This window comes from Buteo buteo, chromosome 4, assembly GCF_964188355.1.
Source record: "Buteo buteo chromosome 4, bButBut1.hap1.1, whole genome shotgun sequence".
Lineage (NCBI taxonomy): Eukaryota > Metazoa > Chordata > Aves > Accipitriformes > Accipitridae > Buteo > Buteo buteo.
The window spans coordinates 50,288,793-50,314,016 of record NC_134174.1 but is presented as its reverse complement, the minus strand read 5'-3'; the positions used below and the strand labels follow the sequence as shown (position 1 = coordinate 50,314,016).

Genomic DNA, 25,224 nt, shown 5'->3' with positions numbered 1-25,224 from the left:
GGTTCATAACATCATCAAAAAATAGCTGCTGTTTTAAATATTTCAGGCTTTTTAACCACTTCCGGATAAAACAAAACGTACTGCTGACACATTTTTAGAGGTGCTGCCTCTGGAGTATCCTTTAACAACCAACTTTTTGCCTTTCCAGTGGCAGTACCAAGTATGACAAACGAGAGGCTTCTCTCTTGGGTGCAGTGCCTGTGTTACACGTCTGTAGTTCCTACTGGGCAAACCCAAATCAGTGTTTACCCAAGGCTGTTAATTTTAGCGGAAATTTGCGTGCAGATGGGGTGGAGTAGGGACTGTGAGCAGCGTTGTCCGAATCTGGATGGCTGCTGCAGCAGAAAGCTCAGTTTCCAAATTCATCACTTGGGGGATTGTTATTTTTCCTAAAACCAAAACCTGACATGACTGGACCCTCAGCAGGCATCGCTTAGCGTTCAGTAACACCTTGGTGTGCTTCTTGCTCTAGTTACCCAATATCCTCCACTAATGTAGCTAAGGTCTATTAGGCGCATGTGTTTTACACTCTTCCCCACCCCCACGGAGGTGTGATGACTGCATGCAGGTTATCTGTTTTGTGGTGGAGTGTTTTCTGTCTTGGTAGGGAGTTTTGAGAGACATTGAGAAGCCACCGGATTCTTGTCAAAACAAGTGTCTGCATATGACTTGGAGTCATACCTCGTGTAGTTAATAAGCATAGCCGTTTGGGGTTTTTTTATATATATAATGGATACAAACCGAGAGGCAGCAATGTGTTTTTGTTTGTTGTTTAACTATCCTGAGCTGGTATCGGTCAGCACTGTAAGGTCAGTGTTTTCATCTTTTCACTGTTCCTTGGGTTGCAGCAGCTTTTTGGGGGCTGGTAAAAGTGGCAGCCTTGTCTACTTTATTTACTCACCCTTCACCTAAAGCTTAATTCAGGAGTACAAGACACTGCACTGTTTTTTCTTCCAGCAGGTGGCCTTGCGCCTTTCCTAATGTGTGAAGAGGGATCAGACAGTGGCAGGATCAAACTCCAGGAAGAGCCAACACACAGGAGACTGACTTGTTAGTGCCTTTGCAATTCCAGCTTTAAAAATGTAAGGTTTTGGAATTAAAGTGAAGTTTGGTTTTTTGGTTTTTTTACTGTGCTGTTTTAATTTTTGTGTTTTGTTTGGTTTTTTTTTTCCTTGTTATTGTTGTTCTACGTCCACATGTGTGCACTGGTCATAGGAAATTCTGTTCAAGATAGCTGTAAAAACACCCAAGGAATAATTTTGGACACACACGACTGCAATGTTCTGGCTCTGAGAGTCACTGAGTTGGAATCTGTATTCATGCCTTAACTGGCATCAAACCTTTTCTTCCCTCTCCAGAAGCCTACTTGCACCTAGAGAAACTGACTCCATCGGGGTATTATGACCTTATGAATTGCTAAGTTTTTGAGAAGGCTAGCTTAATTAGTCTCTCCAGGTGAAGAGAAATTTGTTAAGGTGAAATAAAACATGACTGAGGGCCCAGAGGCCTGTGCATTGTATTGGTCTCATCTCAGAATGTTGAAGCCATATTTATATTCCAGGGGGAAAATAACAGGGGGGGAAGCATAAGATCTGACTTGCTTTCTACTACTTCTTTCTTTGCTAAATTGTTACAGACTTTTTTTCATTTAAATATACTGTGGGGGTTTTTTAAATACTTGGTTTAGATTTGTTTTGGCATATTGGTAATTATTTAGCAGTTCTTCTGTACTAAGATTGGGCAATTAAATTAATGTAGTGTAACTTAACCAAAGTAGTTCCATCAAACTTAAAGTCTCTTTTGACCTAAATTCTCTTTTGACCTACAACACACATTAGAAGATTATTGTTGCACGGAAGACTTACACTGGGATACCTTAATATCATAAATGTAGGAGCTGTTGAATTTGAGAAGAGTTATGAGCTCCTCACTACAATTGTCTTCTTGTTAGCTTTGCATTTTCTTGTCTTGTATATGTTTACTTATTCACCTGTCTTTTAGTAGATAGTAAGTTTGCGTTAAAATGTAGATTAATTGACACAACTGTTGTATTTGGACAACTTGATTTGGCTGCAACAGGAGGAAAATAGGAGAGAATACAGAATATACGTTTTGGAGATAATTAATGAATGTTTTGTTATGTGATTCCGGTTTTCTAAATAACCTGAAGTTTAAAGGGAAGGGGGATAAAGCTCAAACACTTAATAATTGGGCCCAAAGTAGAGTAATTTCTGTCTGCATTTTGTTTTATTTTGCTTTTCTGTTTTGCCTCTCCCCACCTTCATGTATGTTCAGAACAACGTAATTTGGGCTTTTGGTTCAAGTACTAGACTGAGTAATCCATTACTCATGCAGCTCTGTTGCATCTCCTTCATCCTTGGTCCAAACCTGTTCCATTCTGTGATTCTTTTTACAAGCATCAGATAACCCTACTGGGAAATGACTGAAGTGGCATCAGTCCTTAAAGAAACATTAAACTGGTGACCTTGTTCCACGCACCAGCTGCACCCTTTGATCTATGGTCTTGTGAACCAGAAATGATCTATAACTACCGTAATTATTGGCTATTTTTTTTGCAGTGTGATATGGCTGGATTCTGACAATTCAAGGTTATCCTTCTCACTTTCTAAGATAGTACTTATAGTCACATGGGTTAGTGGTATAGTGAAAAGTTCTTGGTCAGAGGATGTGGTAGCAAAGCACTTCATTGGCCCAAACACCCCATTCTGTGGGTGGAGAAGCTGATATGACAGCATAGAAGTGGGAGAGCAGTGTGTGATCAGAGAGGTTTATGAACAACCTGTGGGGTTTTTTTGTAAGGGTGCTGCATGGTGTTACATCAAATCAGATCAGGGAGTTCTGGCATGCAGCATGTTCCTATTAGAAGTAATAGTGATCTGATACACAGGCCTGTGGAGCCATAGATGCTAGTGTTTATCTAAAAAAACCCCACACTACAAACAAAACAGAGTGGAACAAAACAGATTGGAAAACAAAACTCATAGCAAGTCACTTGCCCCCTTTAGCAGTTCTCCTCTGGAGAAGGTGATAAAGGAGAATACGGAATAGTCTCTGTCACTCTAAAAGAAAGCTGAAACAGATGTGTGTTCTTTCTCTTGTAACTCAACTTCTTGCCACAACCCTGGATCTGTGCTTTTGTTCAACAGACCCAGCTTGATGACGTCAATGCATTCTTCACAGCAGGGAAAAAATATCATTTTTCAAACAAACCGAGCATTTCCTTAGACTGGAAAAGCAGATTGGCTGGATGCCTAGTGGCTCCTACAACCAATCACTATAACCTTACCATAAATGTAGATGTGTTTCTATCTTAGGGTTGATTATTGACTTTGTTTTAGCCATGGGACCATTCTGTCCCAGTCCTCTGTGTGTGCACTCTACTAGTGAGTGCTGAGATCCTGAATGCTGCATTATTTAGCAAATATCTTGCACATCACACGCACTCTCTTAAAATTTGACTTGTGCCTTGATATATTGTAAATGCATCTCTTTTTAAATGTTTTGCAGAGCTCTGTTTCCATCCAGAACTTGCAGCAGGCAACTTAGCTTCAGAGGTTGGCTGATGTTCTTTTCTCTTTTTTCAGGCTATTTGCTCTTGGTTGGTTTTTAATGATGGTATTACTAAGATTATGCTTTATATTTGCAAAGCTTGGTGTACAACAAATACTAACTGTCAAATGTGTAATGGATGAACTGTAAAAGCTCTTGAGATAATGTGCTAGGGAGGCTAGATGTTCTCCAGAGGTGAGTGAGGAAGTCTTCAAACCTTTTCCCTTCAGGCACTGCCTGGACAGAGCACAGCTGATTTAGTGTGAGAGTAGTAGTAGTTTCCTGCATTTGTGAGTTAAATCCAAGGCTGAATCCTCCTACTGAGGATGAGACAGGAAAGATCTGTAGAGAAATGTCTGGAGTTAAAAGGTAAATGCAAGTAAAAGGAGGTCTTTAGTTCTGCTTTTAACCCTTGATCTGAAGATGGCAGTAACAGGCGCACCAGATGGCTTTATTTCTGATGTCAAGTGACACCCAAACAGCCACCCTTCAAGGAAAAAAATTTTCATAATAATTTTAAGGTTAACTAAGACAAATTTTATTAAGGGGGGGGGGAGAAGCTAAAGGAAGGATTTTAAAAGATCTTAGCATACTGTAAGTTGATCAGAATTTCTGAAACTAAGAAATATTATGTCTTTTGGGATTTAGTTCCACCATTTTGCTTTGCTCTGTCATGCTCCTCTTTCTGGGAAGTCATCTAACAAGTGAGACTAGCACGCTTAGATAAAGCAATGCCTTGTGGCTGAGACTCCAAACTCTCTCGGGGGTTTTTTTGGATATCGCTTAACCTTTGAAATTCTTGGGGGGGGCGGACAGTGATGTGAAAAGTTTTATTCCTCCCACTAATGTCTCAGATGCAGTTTGGCATCCTCTGCAACATCAAATGTTCTTCAGAGCGAGAACAGGATGCAGTGATCTCGCTCTGAATGTTTGTCTCCTGGGCACTGCTGTGCGCTTTTAACCAAGGCTTGTGCTTCAGGTAGATGATCAAGAGCTAAATTCTGGTAGAGAGGGGCTGTTGTGGTAGGAGCAAGGTTTGGAGGTGGTGGGGCTGTCGCTTTTCCCTGCCTTTACCTACTCGCCCACTTCTACCACACATCTGCACAAACAGGCAAGAGGCCTGGGTAGCACATGCAGTTACAGGAGTGAGTCATATCTTCTCTGTTCAGCTGCACAGCCCACTGCATAGTCAAGCTTTTATGAGCATGAAGCAAATGAAATGAGTATGTAGTACAGATTAATTTATATTTCTATCAAAATGCAGTTTTGTTTTCTGTCGGTGGTTCTCATCAGCAATTAAATGATGGGCTTAGAAAGCTGTGCATCTCCAGGGGTGGTCATAACAAGGGGGGATACCCTGATGTTTGCTGTCTGAAGTAGTCTTTTAAGTTCCCAGATAAGACATTAGTGATATTTTTCAGCTGAATCATTTCTTTCAATACTTCTTGGAAGCCAAGTATTTTGGAAGAGGCTTCCTTTCCACACTGCACAGTAGCTGCCTCTCTGCTGTCAGCCAGCTCACACACAAGAACGGGAGACCGGATGGGGGACCGCAGAGGGATGAACAGCAGAACGTGCATTTCTGGTTCCCTGGGATGGGCAGGAGAGTCTGGTGCCAGCGCAGGCTGCAGCTTTAACAGCCGCAGGTTTCCCATGCATTTCTCCCAGCTCAGAGGTGCTCAGAAACCCCCCTGCCTGGAGGTAGCCTGCTGAGAGGAGAGCAGTTCCTCAGTTTTGTGTGAGAAATGAAGAGGGGCTCGCACCCCTTTGCTGCAATAGTGTAAGGAAATTCTCTTACCTTCTTAAAGTAGAGGTTTTGGACTGCATTCTCAGCTTGCATTATATCACTTCAGTGAGCCGTGATTTTACTTGAGATCAATGGTAATTTTGATGTTGTTTTGAGTGAAGCTAAGATTTCACTACACGTGCATAAAGCGGATGTAAAGATACGTTGTGTTGGCAACTGGGGACTTCTCTCCCTCTGGGAGGCAGGGCTGGCCGCCAGCCCGTTCTCCATCAGCCCCCCGAAGGGGCAGCCTGGTCTGCCCTGCACTTGCCACGTGGCAGAGCCTGGAGCATCTCAGCTTGGTGCAGTGCAGGGCTGTTGCTACGGGGAGCTTGTTCCCTGCTCCCCCAGCTACTGTTCCACTATTCCTGAGTGACCTGGTACAAACCCCACAAGTTTTCTTTTCAGGGGGCGTACCTGAAAAACAGGATCTGACAAAAACAGGTCTATGGAAGAATGACTATAAATTATTAAAATCAAGGTAATAGGGAAGGTTTAGCCCTCATGAAAACAGTGCCTTGTATTGTGTAAGCAGAAGAAAGAAAACAGATGTTAGCCCTTTCTCCCGAGTGTGGTGGTCCCCTGTTCCCCCCAGCCTGTTTTTCTGGGAAGGCCTGGCCATTTGCAGTGCATGTGGCGCTGAGTTTTTAATGCTATAAAATACTATAGCAACACTGTTTTATTTAAATGTGATTCAGAAAGGATGTGTTTATGCTGCAGCTGTCCTAATTGCATAATTTTCTCCTTTTATTAAACAGCGTGTTCACACTGTGTAACACAGACTAATCAGAGTGCAGGGGAATGATTTATATTATGCTGAAGAGGTCTGAGTGTTTGACCTTGTAAATGAATTCCCAGAGACAGCTAAATATGCTGCAGTAAGTAACAGGCTCTAATTAGGAAGCTGAAAGAGTTGCATGTAGTTCTGGTATCCTAAGGTGGAAACTATCCAGGCATTTTCAAGATCCTTGGGCACCAGTGTTCTGCAGCAGTGAAAGGAGTTACTATGTCTATTCAAGAAGTTACTAGCAAGAACTGAAAGAAAGAGAAACCTGGGAAGTACTTACAGAAATGACAACACGGTAGAAACTATAATTCTGAGACAGAATATACAAAACCTTGTCTTTTATTTAGCGCTGTTACTGACTTGCAAGAAGAACAGAACACGAACCAGCTGGCTCTAGCATTTTCTGCCTGTAGGTACTTGGGTTATTCTTGAAGTCCTGAAAACTGCAGTGAAACCAGGCAGATGTTAGCCTTCCGTCTATGGAATGGAGAGCTGTGTGCAGCGAGAGCTGTGTCTGTACCGGTCCCTGTGGGCACACTAAATGTGTATATGCAATACAGGACAGTATCTGTGATCTTATCCTGGTTAAGGAATGGATCAAAACACAGCTGAGAAATCTCCAGCTGTAGACCTGAGTCCTGACAGTCTTCATCCCCCACAAGGCCAGCGGTACAACAGTTGGTCTTGAAATGGGCTGGAATGACCAAAAGCTTTGCAGGATTCTGTATTTTTCCTTATTTCTGAGGGGTGGTTATGTTTATTTCAGAAATGTGTGTCTAAGTCTCTCTTACAGTTATAAAAAGAAAAGAACAAAGCATTGCTCTTTGGTCTGATAGGGAATTTGAGGAAACAGTTAAAGGTGGACACGTAAAACCCATTTAGTGGAAGAGAGAAAAAACCCCTACATTTGGCTGGAAAATGCTGGAGCACTTTCAGAAAACCAACCAAATTGTTAAACAAAAATAGCAAGTTATCTGTACTTTTCCATAGTTCTTGTGACTGTCTGTAAGAAAGAGGAAGAAGAAACTGCCTTACGTAACTAAGATGCATTTGCAAAGCAAAGGCGAAAAACCTGCCTGTTTCAGTCTTCTTGTGAGACCTGAGCATCATTCGGGGAGAGGTTTATAAACTGAATGTGCTAGAGCATGAGTAATAGCTGTGTGCTAAGTTCCTCCTGGCTAGTGACCAAGCATCATCAGCTGTCAGTCTCCTTGAGCACCACAGTAGATAACAGGAGGGTCTTCCAAGCCCAAGCAGCATTCGGGATGCATGCAGGAAGGTGTGACAGAGGCAGGTTGAGACTGGACACAGGGCAGAGGAGAGCACCAGTGAAGTCCTGTCCTTTCTGCAACCTGTGGTGAGTTAGGCACCACTTTGCTGGGTGTGTTTGCACCTTGTTTTCATCAACCAGAATTACATCCAGCAAAAGTGTGATGTATGGGGGTGGAGATCCTTTTGCACAGGTCAGAGATGCAAAGAGTTTTCTAAAGGCTTTGTATTATAAACAGGATTCTGCTGGGGAGGACTCTTTTATTCTAGATCTATAATGTAGATTGTAGCAAGTTATAAAAATACATACACACTTTATCTGTGGCATTTATCTGTAACTTATATTATTGTTCAGATCACTGATAAAGGCATTAAGGTGCACAGCCAATGATGGGTAGGGAAAGTCCCACAGAATCGCACCCACTCAGCAGTATTTCCCTGTGCTGCTGTGCTGTGAGACTTCTGCTAGACAGTTCTCATGCTAGTCTCCATGGTTCTGCATTTGCCTTATTTTTAATTATTGCATGTTTTAGAAAGCAAAAGGCTTTAGAGGGCTATTACATTTGTAATATTTCTCAAAAATATTCTGACAAGAAGTCATTTTTATAAAGCCTTATTCATCACCATTTATTATATTATCTCCTTTTATTTTTTTATTATTTGGATGCTATATTGGCAGCTGTGATAGTTTGACTTACAGCGGTGTGTTTATCTGGCAAGTTTGTAATTAGCTACTTCTCACCATTACGTGCTTGAAATTTTTGTTAAACTGCCTTTCTTCCTGTTTCGGGAAAGCCCCTTAAGCATTTTTAAGGACTAATGAAAATAAGTGTTAATTGTTCTGGAGGCACCTTGGCCTGTTCTCTGGAACACTTGGATGGATGCAGGCTCTCCAGACCTGCTGCATGCACAACTTTACTGCTGGCTCTTTTAGCACCCTCCTGCAATGGAGTTGAAATAGAAAACCCCAAAGTGTTTTGCAATACTTTGAATTGACATCTGACTTTTTCCTGGTACAGAAAATGCATGTGTATTAAATATGTTTGCATTTGCCACGTTATTTTTGACAATTCCATAAAACAGCATATATTTCCATATAATAGCATGCCAATTGCAGCAATATGTTTCCTTTTTATCCTAAGTTATTTTTAAAAGTATGTGTTCACTTTTTTGTCACACAGGTTGTAGATTTCCCCTTGTATTTTTTGTATGTTCTTCAGTTTATTGCCATGTAACGCTCATTGCTTCGCTGTGACACAGTGGTTCTCATGTAGATTTAAAAAAAGAGTTCATCTGTGCTCTCAGGAGTTGTTTGTTTACAGGTTGTGCTGCGTGGCTCATACAGAAGATGAGGAAGTTGCAGCAGGGCTATGTCTCCTTGTCCCGCCTTGCAGCAACACCTAACTGCTCCGAGTGCACCCAGCCCAGGCACCAGGAGAAGGGGCCTGGAGACCAGGGCTGGGCCAGCTGGAGAGGCAGGTACCCACTTGTTGACATTTGTGGTGAGAGGGACTCCACAGTTTGTCATCATCCAGAGCCCATGGGCAAAGAAGCTGTGTTGGTCAGAAAAAGTGAAACTCTGGCCCTACAGAAAACTGTTAAGTTTGGTAGTGAAAGAAATTACCTGCAGACGTCCTTTTCCTCACTGTTTGCTGGAGTGCCAGCCAAATTGGCTGATACAGGCACTTGAGCTTGTGAAGCCGTGTGATAGGAGTAGGCATGCAGAGTCCACAGGTTTAATCTGTAAGTAATAGCCTTATGAAACCCACTTCCAGCAAATTTCTCAGTTTGAGAATTGAGATGGGAATGATCTGATTTCTCATAATGTGCAAGCTCACCTTGAAACCTTTCTTTTGGTGAGATAATAACAGGGCATCAGCTTCCAAAAACGTGGTGGGAACTCAGTCTCCTTGTTGCTGTCAGTCTGGGAATATGTTGGTTGGGGAGCTTGGAAGTTATTGTGGAGGAAGGACCCCTGTGCTCTGCCTGCCCCACACACACACTGTGTGGGTCCGACTTCCTTAGGAGTACAGGGCTTGGTTTTTGCAGTGATATGGTGGGAAGATTTCATTTACGTTTTGACAAATTTAGATAGGATGTCACTGGAGAGGTTCCTATAATCGTCTGGGGGAATTTGTTCCCTCTTAGCTCTTAGGAGATGTGCCAATACAACATTATCATGAAGCCTTGTCTACAATGTCATTTAGGACAGATATGTCTGCATGAACTGTGAACAAGCTACTGAGGTGCTGCTAAGAGTTCATGCACAGTGGGGTGGGCTCAGCCTGGGCCAGTGGCCTGAGGCCTCATCCAGGATCTCTGGTGGATTTGCAGCTCTTGGTATAAAGATAGTGTTCCTTTGACTATGCTTCTGATATATTTGATATTTTCTTTCTAACATCAGGCATGTCTACACCAGCTGGAGTGTCAGCTATGGGTGCTGCCTTGCAGATAAAATGTAGAGCTTATTTCCACAAAAAAATCATGGAGGGCACTCTATCTCCAAAACTATGTGTTTAAATAAGGCAAATTTATGGAGGAAAAAATCTGTCTATTATGCATGAAGATAAAGGTGCAAACTCCTGTCTCAAGAAATCCTTATGCTGCACATAAGGAAGCAGAAAGGATATAGGAAGAAAATTATCACTGTAGGCGTCCCATTTCTTTCCTAAGCATCTGCTATCAGGAAATCTCAGAGACAGGATACTGAGCTAGATGGATATCAGCCTGACCCAGCAGGGCTCATTCTTATACTCTATTTATTTATCTAAGAAGGGTGTGGAGGGAGCCATTAGGTCATTTTTACTTTGAATACGTTCCTTGAATGATAACTTTACCACATGACCATGGAGGAAGATACCTGGTCAAGAAGAAGAAGGAAGGTTATGAATTAATACACTTCATCACCCTGCTCAAGAGGCCCAGGAGGCAAACACTGTATCCTCGAGCTCTTGAACAGCACTGACAAAACTGTCTTCCAAACTTTGTAGGTTGAAAGCTGCCATATTTGAGAATGATTAGAGCTATTTTGTCTTAGTTGTTAGAGAGAGACCAGTGCAAGAACCTGACAATCATAGAGAAAGCTAGTCTATGGGTCTGACAGCTTGTGGTTGATCTGACGCTTTACAGATGCATACTGTGTGACAGCTGCAATGAATCGGGTTATTAGAGGGACTTTCTGCTCCCTAAAGCTTATTTATTCCTGCCTTTCTCAAAACAGGGTGTGGGGGAAGTGTAAAGCCTATCAATGAGATAGAGGAGAGGGCATGAAGCCAGACAAATTAAAACATTGAGAGATTCTGCTAATGCTATGAAGATGAAAGGAATCCCCAAATAAAAAGGAGCCAGAGACATATTTAGCAGAGCCTCATTCCTAAACAGCCAATTGGATGTAGGCAGGAAGGTCTCCACGTACGTCTCAGAAGTTGTTTTCCCTTATAAAGTAATGGCTTGTAATGTTAAGAGCAAAGGGGTTACTTTATTCCCAGTTTTCTATAGCAGTTGGGATAAGACTGCAGCTTCTGCCCTCCTTTACCAAAAAAGTATGGCATCTACTGGTGCGTGGCCTCTGAGCTGGCATTCTTCAGGTCAGCTGAAGCCCATTTCCTAGGCGTGGTGTCTATGCAGCTCCCGCTGCTGTGGAGTCCCAAGCACATTTTGTGTCCATATGACAATCTGCAGAAGTTACTGAAAAGCAAAGAATTTAAGGAACATGTCAGGGGAAACTCTTAGCTACATCTTGGAAGATGCTTTAAGTCAATAAGGAAGTTCATGATGTGGATGGGAGCTTTGCTAGTATCACTATAAAGAGATCAGGAAAAAGGGTATGAAAGAAAGAGCCAAAATTATTTTTTCCACTTATTGTCCTTCTTCTGATTGTACTCCAGACACGCTCCTGTGATGGAGACTGAAAAAGGGTTTAGCATGGACAGAGAAGTTCTCAGGGGAAGACAAATAAAAACCATGGGGTTTGGCTATGGATACAATGAAAGAACAGGAACTTCGGGGTATAGACACACTGGGCAGATTGCGCTGTGGCCATTTTTATACAAATGAGTGGGATAAGTACTGAAAGATAGGCAGCAGAAAGTGGTGATGGAACTGGCCTCCAAGGTGGAAGATAAACTACTTTCAGGAATGGTGTTATGTTCTTTTTCTTGCAAAAAAATTATTTATATATTTGGGCGAAGCTGGTACGTGTCTGTAGCTACAGAGGAGGGTTCAGAGGTTTAATCCCCAGCATTTAGACTTGGTCCTCAGAAGACTTGTTCTGTTCAGTTCTCTTTAGGTTCTTATTCCTGTCTCATGCCAAGTACGTTCTCCACCTCCCCCCTACCCCTCTGGAAGTGACCTATGTTGCTGAGAAGAAAGGTGTAAACTACTAATTTTATTTTTTTTTTTTTTTCACTGTGTGTTTTTATCTATAGTAATATCTGTGTGATCACAATTCGAGCATGGAATCACTAAAAAGAAAAGAAATACCTTTATTCTATAATGTCCCTTGAGCCAGAGTGACCTAATTTCCTTGCATAGTTCACCTGTTTGCCTGCCTTCCTTCCTGCCCCAGGACCTTCCATAATGTAACTCCCCAGAGATGAGCTGCCTGTTAAGCGCTGGCTCTCCATTGTGCGCTGGAGGCTCGGCTGTGTAACAACTTTACATTTTTCCTGTGCTGTTCCTGTGTATCCATCACTACTGCTCAGTCAGCCTCTGGGCTTACTTCTCTCTTCTAGTCTGCATAACCCTGCCTCTAACACATATCATTCATATGGTAGATACCTCCGAACAACTCTTCTCAGTGTGTTTCCTCTTTATCGCTGTATCAACAACTGCCTGCTCTGAATAAGACTCTGTGTCAGCTGTGTCTTTTTGATGAGCACCCTGAAAGCTAAGATTCCCACATCTGGAGCCCATGACAGGCAAGGTGACGTGTGATCCCCACACAAACAACCATTAGTCATAGCAGCCAAGGGGTTGCTTGCTGCTATCATTGCCACCACTGGTAATTGTGGTACGTACCAAGCTAAGTTTACAGGAATTGTGATGAAGCTTAACAGAGATACAAAGGTGTCTGTGGTATCTGCGTGGCCACTGCCTCCTATAATATCCACAGAGGCTTCTTGTAGAAAACTGTTGCCTGTATTTCTAGCTATGCTTAGGTGCAGTGTGAATGATATACCAGTTCTACTGAAGGGTTGTTGACTTGGGTCTGCCGTGCTGTATCCACTACAGCATCATCACCAGTAAGATTTTTTGGGAGTACGAACCTCTTCTCATTAAGGTGAAGATTTTGGATTCTTTTGGATCTTTGTCCCAGTCTTGGTATTTCCAAGGAGTAGTAGTAGATGATGCTTCTGAAAACCTTGGATTATGTTTCCTCCAATCTAGGAGGTAATTGATGTTTGTATCAAAATCAGACATGATACTGCAGTGAAGGGTTCTGCTGTGTGAAATTCTCCTTCCCCTTGACCTGAGTTCCCTGATCTAATACTATACGTTCTATACGAGGTACGTAATTTTTCTCAGCTGTGTTTTCTGAGTGTTGTTTGAAAACAAAGAATTTGGTTTTGGCTGTCCTTTGAGTGTCAGTTGGAGATATGCAAAAAAGGATCTGTTTATATCCTCTGTTTTATGTTACTTACCTTGGTGGGGTTCCCCCCTCCCCCCTTTTTTTAAAAAATAAGTATCTTTTGCCCCGATGCTGGAAGTGAAAAAATAAATAGCTTTTGTGGGGCTCATGTTCCAACACTTGTTAGCTTCTGTTTCTGACCCTCAAAGGCAGTTACATTCCTTAAAAGTTCCTTTCCTTAAAAGTTAAATTCCTTTTGGTCTTCAATCCATAATTCTGCCTATCTGCTAACTCTACTAGTGGCCTAATCCTTAAATCTCCACATCAGAAAAACTCCTGCTGCGGTTTTATGGGAGATTTTCTTGCATTATGACTACTCAATTAGGCAGCAAACACTCTGTAAGCAAACACATGAAGCCCCTCCCCATTGTAACAAGACCCACAAAGCAAGGATCTCAGTTGGATTCTTACATCTTTCTTGGCTTGTGTGCATAAAGCAGTTTTGAATTTGTCATGGTTTAGTATTGGAGTTTAGAGGTGCTGGTTTCTGGTCTTTAGTACAAACTTAATGACAAAATATTGTTGACTATGAAAGGGCTGCTTCGCTAGAATCAGCCTGTCCAGAGAACAGCTGGCTACAGCTGTAAAAATCCAGTCCTGTGCTGAAAATAACTTGTACAGTGAGAACCCTTGCTTTGTTTGCTAAAAATATGTTCAACAGAAAAGCTAGCTGGAGTTATAAAATTCAACAACTTTATGATGAACAATTTGAGATGTGAGTTTATGACAGTCCAGACTCGTGGCCATCAGTGGAGTAGCACTAGGGCAAAGTTGGCCCGCAAGTCCTAGGATTTTGAAAATAAGCTGACAGAGAAACAGGATGGATTCTAACCCATCGCAGTCCGGAGGGGGATCATAACAATCTTTTAACAGAACATTTTCACAACCTTCAAAGAATTCACTGTGAACCCTATACAACAGCAGATAATTTTTTCACTACCCTTAAGCCTATGGGCACTATTTAGCATACAAGCAAAATGCCAAGCTTTTAAAGAGACTTTGTAGCAAAATTCAGCAGCTGTTTAGCTTGCCAGAAACATTTTCATTGTTTTTATCAAAATATTTAATGAAAGCAAAGTGTTTCTTTAAAAACGCCTTCCCTATTATAAATGACTGCTCTTCCAATTTCTCATTCTGCCTCTTCGATGTTACTTTGGAGGCCCAGACCTCTCTTGTTTGAACACATGCTCCTCCTGCCAGAGGGTGTCTATTGTGGGCATACTCTGTCTCTCTGTATTTTAGCAACTCTCCTGAAGTTTTAAAGTGTTTACCTTACACAGCTGAAAGTCTCCTCCTGTTTCATGAGCTCTACACTGGAATGCAGTGGAAGAGACCCAGGGCCTGTGGCCACCCAGATTAGAGGTTTTTGTAATAAGGTCCCTATATGGTTTTGTTAGAGACTTCAGCTCTGTCTCTGTCTGTCTCTGCTCCTTGTTTGGGAAGCTAGTGGGAGGAGAAGAGCTGAAGGGGCTATATAACCTCAGAGCTTTCAGATACAGAGTGCACCATCTCAGAGCAGCTATCCCCAGCCAAGCACTGTCAGGGTAAGTGGCACTGAACCAATAGCATGATTTACAGATTGCTGGAGGACTTAAAGTAAATAAATGTCAAATGGAAGCAAATTCAGGAGGATGCACTGGTGTACTGTAGTTTGCTTAAGCAAACTTACTTATTAGAATTGAACTGATAAAATGCTTGTAATATCTATACTGAGTTGTCTTTATTTTATAGCACTTCTGAAAGGGAAGGAAAAGTTCTACCTGATGATTTTCCTGATTCCACCAGCTCTCCAGCAATTGTATAAAGACACAGTCTGTGTAATGCCACAGCTGGAATTACAGCTATATTCGTGCTTAAATGAACCCATGTGACCTTGGGGTGTTAGTTTGGAACAGAACAAAGTTCCTGAAGGGGTGTGTGGTAGCGTTTCTCAGCAGGTTTGCTTCAGTGCTGTTAACCCTGTGTAAGGTGACGTGAGTGTTTTGGGGAATGTGACTGTAAGAAGAGCTGGAAGTGGGCAAATTAGCAGTGTCTAATAGGATACAATGAGGATGTGTGTGTATTCATCCTTGTCTCTATGTATATGAAAGTACTGTTCTGTAAAATGCCAAACATTTCATTAAGGAACAGGCTACACACAGTATTTCTTGTGGGGCTGGAGTTCTCTTAGTAGCTTGTTGTGGAGATTGGTGAGGTGATTGTTTATCTTTAGGTGTAAAGCAGGTAGAAGAAAGAGGCTAAATACTCTGTTAATTACTTGGGAGGAAAATTTCCTTTCTTCCACAGTACTGAGTGACATTTGCTGCTGTAAGATGTTGCTACTGCATGCCATGGCAGTCCTGAGCTGTAACTCACTGGTTGGCAGCAGAGCGCCCTGTCTGAAATCATTCAGCTTTGATTTTTCAACTTTTTGTGCTTTATTACTAAATATGGTTTTCATTTAGTCCACTAAGCTCAGAAATGTAGCCTTTCCTGCCCCCTTCTTTCCCCTCCCCCAAGTGATTTTTGGCATTGCATTAGCTGCATGGGTTTGAGCAAACCCCCTGACCTCGAACTCTGTTCCAAAAACAGGCGGTTGAAAAGCCTATTTCCTAATTAGGAAATGGTTTGTCCAAACCAGCCTGTTCATTCATGTGAGATGGCAATTGTACTCCATTCAGTAAATGCTTGAAGATAAAGAGCCTGTTTTCCCAGGAGTTTAATAAACGCAAAAATTGCAACCTACTTTCCTTTTCCAATAATAATGGTAAAACATTTGGAGTATATCAAGTTTGGATTTCCCTATCCTTGTCTTCTCCTGGGAGCTATGCCCATGCAGCCGGAGCGGGGCTGCAGCCATGTCTCGTGGCTGCCTGGCTGGGGAGCAATAGAGGATCTCAAATGAAGGATTTGGGAGAACTGTCCATGCTTGTTCCATCCGTTGTAGAGGCTAAACGGATTGTGGGCTCCCTTGCTCATCAGCCATGGCTCTCGCTGACCCCATTCCCACTTCGTCCTGTGCTTCCAGTATTCCTGTGGCAGAAGGTTTTGGAGACTGCATGTGGAGCCAGCTGGTCTGTGGATGACAGCTGTCTCCTTTAGCTGTTAACACATTGCAATTTGTTGAACTCTGCGTGAAAGCCGGAGCTCAGAGCTAGCCAAGTGATTCCCTGCTACGCTATAAATTACGAGCAAATAGTTCTTCTCAAGTCCTGGTATTCAGTGCTTGTTTCTGTAATTCACTTTAATACAAAGCCTTCAAAGCATTTTTATTACCCATATTATCTTCCTGTTGTCAGAGGAGGAAAACAGTTTCTTTTTACTGAGACAAGGAGCCAACATAAATTACTCTGCCACTCTAAAAATTGAGTTTATTAGCTGCTTTGAAATGATGATAGAGCATTATGCTATGGCCTGTTTTTAAAACACATACTGTTCCTGACTTCGTTTTAAATGTGGGTTATTTCTTCTGAGTGACTAAGGGAGGGCTGGAAAAGGCTTCCCCCCTTCCCCCCAGTGGGTTAATATCTGCATCAGGAGAACACCCCTGGTACATGCATCGCATTTAACGTGCTTAGGTTTTGGGAAGCCCAAGACTGAATGGGGAAGACTGAACTGCTCTTACCTTTGACAGCTTTCCACGTGTCAGGATTTTGTCAGGGTGATAGAAAAGTGGGGGAAGTTGTGCTGAATCCAACGCAAATGGATCTTTGTTTTTGCAGCTGTCAGTCTAGCATTCTCTTTTATCTCCCACCCATCCCCAGCCATGGATTTCTGTGACCAAATTTAGATAAACGTTTGCTGCTCCCTGATCTGTCTGCCCATGCTGCAGGACTGGAATTCTCCTCTGGAGTCCCAGGGGTAATCTCTGGTACATACAGGCCTCCGGCAAACGTGGTTGAAACCTCTTGTGTTTTCAAAAGGAAGCCTCTTCCCTTGTATGGCTCTGTGATTGCCAAACCGGTCCCATACATCTCTTTGCTGGTCCTGGTTGCTTTCATACAGCCATCTCTGTCTTCAAGGGTGGGTCTACTACCTGAGTGTGGTTTTTGGTCTTGTTTTGTTGTTTTTTTAAATTCTTTCCTGCTGTTTCATAGGGCCGTTTTCTGTCTGGAGGGCCTGAGGACATTGACGTAGAAGATGTGCGAGGAAGAGGACAGCACTGCCCTTGTTTGTGACAATGGGTCAGGGCTCTGTAAAGCCGGCTTTGCTGGGGATGATGCTCCAAGAGCAGTATTCCCTTCCATTGTGGGTCGTCCCAGGCACCAGGTGATGAACTGCTTTGGTTGTTCCATACTGGGCTTGTAGAAGGCTTTGCTGCCCCATACCCAGCTTTCCACCCCAGAGCCACCTTTTCCTGTGTCTGGGGTTAGCCCAGCCCTGGGTAACACAGTATTTCCAGGCAAAATGAGTCCAGCAGTGCACTCACCTGAGTCAAAGCAGGTCTCTTGTCTTGTGAGAAGAATCCTTCTAAAATTCGTCACTCCTTTCTATGCCCTCTTTCCCCTGCCCCTTAATTTTGGATCACCCAGAGAACTTTGGTGAGTAAAGCTAGTTTAAAAAACACAAAACAAAAAAGCCCAACGCAGAAGTATCTGGAAATTTTGACTGCCCTAAAAGCTGATGATAGGTGATGTGTGGAAAACTAAAAAAGGAAGGAGAAGTTCTCAGTCAGCTTCCTTTTAACCTTCCTGACTTTATTCATTTAGTTGTATCACAAATGGGCACCTGTCTAGGGTTTAGTTTCTTTAGCTTCAAGGTTTACATTTGAGTATATGATGCATTCCACTCAATTTTAATAGTTTGCAAAATACATTTATTATCTGAGCTGTTAAATTAGAGAGTTTCTGAGCCAGATCCTCATTAGCATGAACTAGAGCAGCTTGGCTAGACCACGACAAACTAATCCACATAATTAGCAGATCCACCTAATTGCTTCTGTGTCATCCGAGGCCCTGACGAAGTGGAAAGAAGTAAACTGGTTGTAATATGTGGCACTTTATATACCCAGCAAATGCATCTGAAGTTCTTCAGGGCTGGAGAAATGTCTCCCTTTCAGTATAGCAGCTAGGGCTGGAGGTCTAATTGAGGCCTCTGGGCATTACCATAATTAAAAAAATATATTCAAATGCCAGCTTCTGTAGATAGTGTGAAGGGTACTAATTGCTCAAAACCAAGCCATACAGTCACAGTGGAAACAAATACAGACTTCTAGAGCCTTTCTTTCCTGATCACATATCACAGATAGTATTAGTCCCCTGGAGGAAGGATCATCCCATCAAAAGTTGCAAATCCATGTTGCATATTTTTAAGACAGGGAGTTAGAAATGCCAAGGTTTGGAGTCTGTAATGACTAAGTTCTGGTAAGAGTGTTATGCACTCAAAACATCCTACTATATACTATTTTTTTCCAGTACTTCTGACTTTAACATAGAGACTAGTGTATATCAAGAGTAGTTTCCAGCTTCTGGTCCATGGACCATTTCTACAGGATCCATGAAAATACCTAAAAAGAAGCCTGTACCAGTAGATTTTAAATTGTCTCTAATGACAGTATTATAGTGTTCAAAAAGAACATTAAAAAATGTTGAAATTTAAGCTTTGGGAAATGTAAAGTGTATATTGCTCTGTTTTCACCCTTAGATGGCACATCATTTTCTGCTTTTACTCCACTTTATTATAGTTCAGCAGACAGTTCATCCCTAAATAATAACAAACATTAAAACAACCCTGTTTTTCCACTTTATCTTGATGCATTTAATGTTGTACTTGTCCTGTTTACTTAAACTGTAGTGGAAACATGAACTCCAGAGATTTAAGTGACTTAAACATTTAATTTTGGCAATTAAAGAGCAATGAGTAATTCTCCATTCATTGGTATTCGTATTTTGTAACTAGTATAACTGGCAACTGGGTTTATTTCCGAGCTAATGTTCTATCTACTTTGTGACACCTCTCCCTGAGGGACTAACTCCATTTGCGTTATTTTATAGGGTGTGATGGTTGGTATGGGTCAAAAAGACAGCTACGTAGGTGATGAAGCTCAAAGCAAGAGGGGAATCCTGACCTTGAAATACCCCATAGAACACGGCATCATTACAAACTGGGATGACATGGAGAAGGTATTGCAGCTTTGAAAGTTCATGTATATTGCTGGTAAACAGAACTAATTGAACCAAATGTTTACAGAATACCCACTAAATTTTAGATGAAAACATCATGCTATCAAGTATGGTTTAATGAGAAGCTTGTTAACAGGTTAACTTGCATCTAAAGCTGAAGTATCACTAGGAGTACATAAAAATAGTTATTGGGAGTTCTTTTACTCCAGCCTGATCTATAAATCTTGCTAATTACTGGAGGGGGAGAAAAAAAAGGAAAGAAAAGGAATATCCTCAATTTGCTAGTAAGGAGATGGAATTTAAGAAGGTATCTGTTTCTGCAAAAATGCAAAGCATGTAATTCTGATGTGAAGGGAACTGTTTACACACTTACTTTTTACTGCTTGAAAGATTAGCAATATTGCAGTGTAATGCATCCATTTCAGAGCCAGTATTTGGATGAAAAGGTTCTAGAATCATGTTTATAGTTATAGTGTGTATGGTTGATATAATTTCTAAGATGGTATTTCTATTTAATGTCATGCTGTGGAAATAGGGCTATTTGGAAGAGTCAGGACATCACAATACACTGCAAGTGTGTGGAGTCACACAGAACTTACTGACACTCATAACATTGTAGGTTTTACTTGGACGCAGAACCTTTCAGATGCCTAACATATCAACAAGTCCCTAATCACCACCAGCTTGAAAACAAGCTTAGAAAAAAACTCTTGGCCTTTAGAAAGTCTCTGGTGGTTTTACTTCTTACTGGTGTATTAACCTCCTCATTGCTGTCCACTTGGCCTCAGATTTTTATAGCTGGTAGGAATGTGTCATGTGAAGGTGATGAATACTAGTTGGCTTTCAGCCTCACAAGCCATGCGCCTTCCTTTCTTTTTATGAATTCTTGGGCTGGCCTCTGCAAACCAAATGATGAAACTGTCTTCAAGACCCGTTATCTATTGAACTCTACTACATAGGTCTGCATATGTTCTAGAGCTGGTCTGGAACTGGTTCACTTTCAGTCATTATTGAAATAGTGTTGCTGGAACCAAGTCTGTCCTCCTCTGTCTCTTCTACTGTAAGAATAATATATTTATTTTCATTAACTTAAGTGTCCTTAAAATAAGTCATATATTACTAGCAGTAAAACCTGAGGATAGTGCTTTTATTTCTAAGTTACTTTGGTAATCTCTATGAAGGGAGTAAGAACAACTGCATAAGAAACATTACTAGCCCATCTCTAGGCCTGTAAGCAGAGTGCTGGAGCACAGTACCTGTCTGGAAGTGATTCTGAGCTGTTGGATGATGGTGTTCCCTTTGGCTTCTCTCACTGTCCTCAGATCTGGCATCACTCTTTCTATAATGAGCTCCGTGTTGCACCTGAAGAACACCCAACTCTGCTGACTGAAGCACCACTGAATCCCAAAGCCAACCGAGAGAAAATGACTCAGGTAAGCTCACACTAAAGCTATGGAATAATTCCAGCTTTGTGAATTCAACAGGATGTGAACTTCATCATTTCAGTTAGTCATGCTGTCCAGTAGTCTATCTCTCTCAGTTATGGAAGATGGAAAGTGCATAGTGGCCACCTATCATATTTGCGTATTATCATATTTACTTCAGAAAATCAGTGTATCCGCTTTGAATGTGAGTACTTCAGTCTGTGCAAGCTTTATGATGTCTTAATCTGGTTTTATGCCCAGGCCTATTACAAAATTATCTTTAATATGAGCATGTGTCTATATACATACATTAAGGATATAGGCCAGATACAGGGACAGGTCTTATAGACCAAATATTTTTTGATTTAGATTTTGTATTTTCCTTCCTTGTTATTACCAACCATCAATAAACATGAAAATCTTGTCTTCCTCTTTCAGTAAATTGCTTCAACTAAGCTAAAACCCCTAGTGTTAAGGCAATTATTTTCATTGCATTTCAGATTATGTTCGAGACTTTCAATGTGCCAGCCATGTATGTAGCTATTCAAGCTGTTCTGTCCCTCTATGCTTCTGGACGTACCACAGGTAGGCCTCTGGGGAACATGGCATAGATGTTTGAAATTGTTAAGTGTGTTGATGTGCACCTGGGAATGAATTGTGTGTTATCTTCTCAAAGGGATTGTGCTTGACTCTGGAGATGGTGTCACCCACAATGTGCCAATTTATGAAGGCTACGCCCTGCCACATGCCATAATGCGTCTGGACCTGGCTGGCCGTGACCTGACAGACTACCTCATGAAAATCCTGACGGAACGTGGCTACTCCTTTGTGACCACTGGTAAGGACACGCTGCTGACTGAGGAGGAGAGTTGTTTAATGTGCAATGTTTCTAGTGGCCTTAGAAGAATTAGCAGTGGTTCTGCAGTTGAATAGACACAAGAAGGAATCCAACAGGCAAGTCCCCTGCAAGACTAGCAGAGGACTTGTTTAAAAAATGGGGAGGGTGTTGGAGGATGTAAGGGAACAACCTATCAACATGTCTGGGTCCTTCCTGAATGCCATTCTAAAGACTGAATCCTCTTTACAGCGGAGCGTGAAATTGTCCGTGACATCAAGGAGAAGCTGTGTTATGTGGCCCTGGACTTTGAAAATGAGATGGCTACTGCTGCCTCTTCCTCCTCTCTGGAAAAAAGCTATGAGCTTCCTGATGGTCAGGTGATCACCATTGGAAATGAACGCTTCCGCTGCCCAGAGACCCTCTTCCAGCCATCTTTCATTGGTAAGTTGAATGATTGTTCTGCCTTGGTAAACTGCACATAAATATCAAGCCCCCATTTTCTTTTGATTGTGTCCCATTGCAAACTCGTTCAGACCTAGTATGTCCTAGCACCCATTATGAAATAATCTTTTAGTGATAGTATGGTGGGAGGAACCTCATGTCAAACAATAAGGCAAAATGCTTTCCCCAAATAAACCCTGAATGTTTATTCCTGGCTTCTGGCATTGGACCCATGCCATTTTTTTATATGTTATACAGTTGGCTACTACAAGAAGTGTAGCCGCAAAGTCACTTTTATAAATAGTGTGAGGATTGTAGTTTGAATGTTTTTGCAGGGAGGTGGAGGGGGGACGACGGACAGATGAGAGGAAGCACTACTTCTATTTTTCAAAAAGACTGCTCCAAGTCCTGAATCCGTGGCTCATCACATTTGCAGAGCAAAGCCAAGACAATGCCATGCTAATCAACAGCCATGAAGGCAGACTTGCAATGAGGTCACACAGAAATCCAGTGTTGGTTCTGCCAATCGGCAGAATTTCAGCTCAGAAATAGATAAAGTAGTTGCATACTTAGAGGTATTAGGACATATTTTGACTGTTCTGGCTCTGAGCTGGCTTGATTTAAAAAAAAAAAAAAAAAAAAAAGATTCCAAGACCATATAAGGAATTCTTAGGACATTTGAGATTGCCTGCAAAAGCCTAGTGGAAACTTTACTATTCCACCCCCCAAGCTTTCTTTTTAAGGATGAGTTCTGTGTGTAAGGGGGAGAGGAGGGTTGTACACCAAGGAACTCCTAAGCAAATAATTTAGGCAGCTACAGAATGACTTACCAGATTTCCACAGCTCTGAAGACTGCTGTCTTCCAAAGAGATACTGAAGTTCATGTTGTCAGTTTTGTGTTAACAATTTTAACTCTTTTTATGGAGTTGCTTCCTCGGTGTTCTTCTGTACCCTTCCCCAGGCATGGAATCTGCTGGCATTCATGAAACCACTTACAACAGCATCATGAAGTGTGACATAGACATCAGAAAGGATCTTTATGCCAACAATGTGCTGTCTGGAGGCACTACAATGTACCCGGGTATTGCAGATAGGATGCAGAAGGAAATAACTGCTCTGGCTCCCAGCACTATGAAGATCAAGGTATGGTGCAATCTTGTAGATTATTTGAGTTGGCATCTACAAAGTCCTCAAAAACCTAGTGAAACATAGCAACACTTTACAAAGTAAGTGCTTTGTACATATGTTGAATCATGTCTGTACCTTCTAGCCAATAATTACCACCTGGTAACTTTGTTGCTGGAGGAAGAGAGCCTTCTGTCCTCTCATTTTCTTGTTCGTGGTGAATTCTGCAAACTGCCCTAACATGGCCAAAGAAGAATAACGTGGACCCAGCAGCATAAATTTTCCTCTGGGGCTACATGTGAGCTTTTTCAGCCCTTTTTGGCTGATGGAATTGGGAGAGAGAAAATGCTGGTTTTGTCATTGGCCCACAAGTTCAGAAAAGAGCCTCTGACAAGCCAATCTTCCTTCTGCTGTTTCAAGTCTTCTGTTCCTTGCTTTACAAACATTTTATCAGCTATACCAATAAGAGTGCTCCAGAGGTCACTTGTTTTTCCAAGCCCTCCTGGGCTATCATTATATGTTTCCAGAGCAATTATCTCCCCTTTTCTCATAGGCATCCATGAATACATAAATGCACTACTTTTACTGGGCAGACTAACTCAGGCAGAGAAATTGAGGATTTAGGCTCAGACTTTGACTTTACTGCTTGTAGCGATGGCTTACTGTAATGCCAGGGATAACACTAGCACATAGATACAATGTTTTTGTTAATATCAGATATCACTGCTTTGATATATTTTTACAACAAATGTATTTTATTCACAGTAGACTGTTGTACTTAATGCTTTTATTTCTTAAACAGATCATTGCTCCTCCTGAACGCAAGTACTCTGTCTGGATCGGAGGCTCTATTCTTGCCTCCCTGTCTACTTTCCAGCAGATGTGGATCAGCAAACAGGAATATGATGAAGCTGGCCCATCTATTGTTCACCGCAAATGCTTTTAAATTTCTTTATATGTCTCCTTAGTGTATTACTGTGAATGTATTCAGGAAAATACATTCTTATAATTTCATTCCATAAATCCTTCATCGTAATTACTCTAATTAATTGGATACTGTGTATTTTTTTTGATAAATTTTAAATATGCTATGAAATTGCTGCTCCTATTTAAAAAAAAAAACACCACCAACATGCATTTGTGGAGGTACCGTTACAGCTGGTTTGAAGCTCCATCTTGTGGCCTGAATTTGTAACTACACTATACTGAGCTTAGAAGAAGTGGTACTTTTTGCTCAATGATACGGATGCTAGAAAATGCTCAGCTATCAGGGTGCACGTTGCCAAAGTTTAGCCTCAGAAAACATTTTAGTTAGCAAACAAACAGAGCCAGTCTTGATTCTTCCAAAGTTCTGGGCAGTACCAAAGGAGCATAGTGTCTGTTCGATATCAGGATGAGCATGTGCACTGTGCTTTGCATCTGCTCTATCCAGAAATAGTATCTATCCACATCACTTCTTAATTCACAGCTGTCATGCTGGAAAAGCTAATTTCTTACAGTGTGTGACCCGGAGGTGTATGATGTGTACTACCACAATTCTTTGTGTTTTCTTTAAAGAAACGAGACCTGTTCCTTTGGGAGCATAACTAAACACTAATATTACACTTGAACATATGACTTTCCTATCATATGCCCTCAGGATGAGTGCAGCCTATTATTTTTATGTTGTGATTTCTGGCAAGGTCTAAAGGGTAATTAAGCTGGCTTAATACACTTTCTTTTCAGAACTGTTTTTTTTGGGGGGGGGATGTAATCAAAGTAGATAAAATAATTTAGACAGCTTTCTTTTTCTGTGATTTTTCTGATTCCATTTATAGTCTTAAATACATCAGAACTGATATTCAACTAGAAGTATAGGCATATAGGCTGAAGCCAGTAATACTGTCTTAAAAGTATATATATGAATAAAGAATTCACCAAGACAGACCTAGAAAAGGTCAGTTCTAAGGAACTTGCTGCAATCTGTATTCGTTGGAGTTCAGGATAGAGGATGCTATTTATTTTTGTTACCTATTTTCCTGTCTAAACTCGATAGTTTACCTCACTCGCCTGTTACTTGTTATCTTTCAAACTGTAAGCTCTTTGCAGCACCACCTGTTATTTACCATGTCTGTGTAACCCCTGGGTTCCAGATCTTGTCCAGCTTCTGACTGTTAGCACATGTTCCAAACTTTTTTGTACTAACCTTATTATTTAAAGTATAGGTCATCTAGGTTCTTGGAACAGACACTAAATAAACTCTTGTAAGAGCAAA

General features: G+C 41.5%; 1 protein-coding gene across 1 annotated transcript; it reads left to right on the top strand.

Moving 5' to 3' along the window:
• The first annotated feature begins 14,474 nt into the window (after window positions 1-14,474).
• On the top strand, window positions 14,475-25,219 carry ACTA2 (actin alpha 2, smooth muscle). The gene is made up of 9 exons (XM_075026013.1): window positions 14,475-14,585; window positions 17,118-17,289; window positions 19,014-19,142; window positions 20,465-20,575; window positions 21,067-21,151; window positions 21,243-21,404; window positions 21,654-21,845; window positions 22,807-22,988; window positions 23,773-25,219. Exons 2-9 carry the CDS (start codon window positions 17,161-17,163, stop codon window positions 23,914-23,916), a joined length of 1,134 nt encoding a protein of 377 aa, XP_074882114.1. The 5' UTR covers window positions 14,475-14,585; window positions 17,118-17,160; the 3' UTR covers window positions 23,917-25,219.
• Window positions 25,220-25,224: the final 5 nt, after the last annotated feature.

Coding starts and splice junctions, on each gene's coding strand:
- ACTA2 (XM_075026013.1), top strand. CDS start 17,161: ATGTGCGAGGAAGAGGACAGCACTGCCCTTGTTTGTGACAATGGGTCA. Junction 17,290..19,013: donor TGGGTCGTCCCAGGCACCAG/GTGATGAACTGC, acceptor GTTATTTTATAG/GGTGTGATGGTTGGTATGGG. Junction 21,405..21,653: donor CTACTCCTTTGTGACCACTG/GTAAGGACACGC, acceptor TCCTCTTTACAG/CGGAGCGTGAAATTGTCCGT.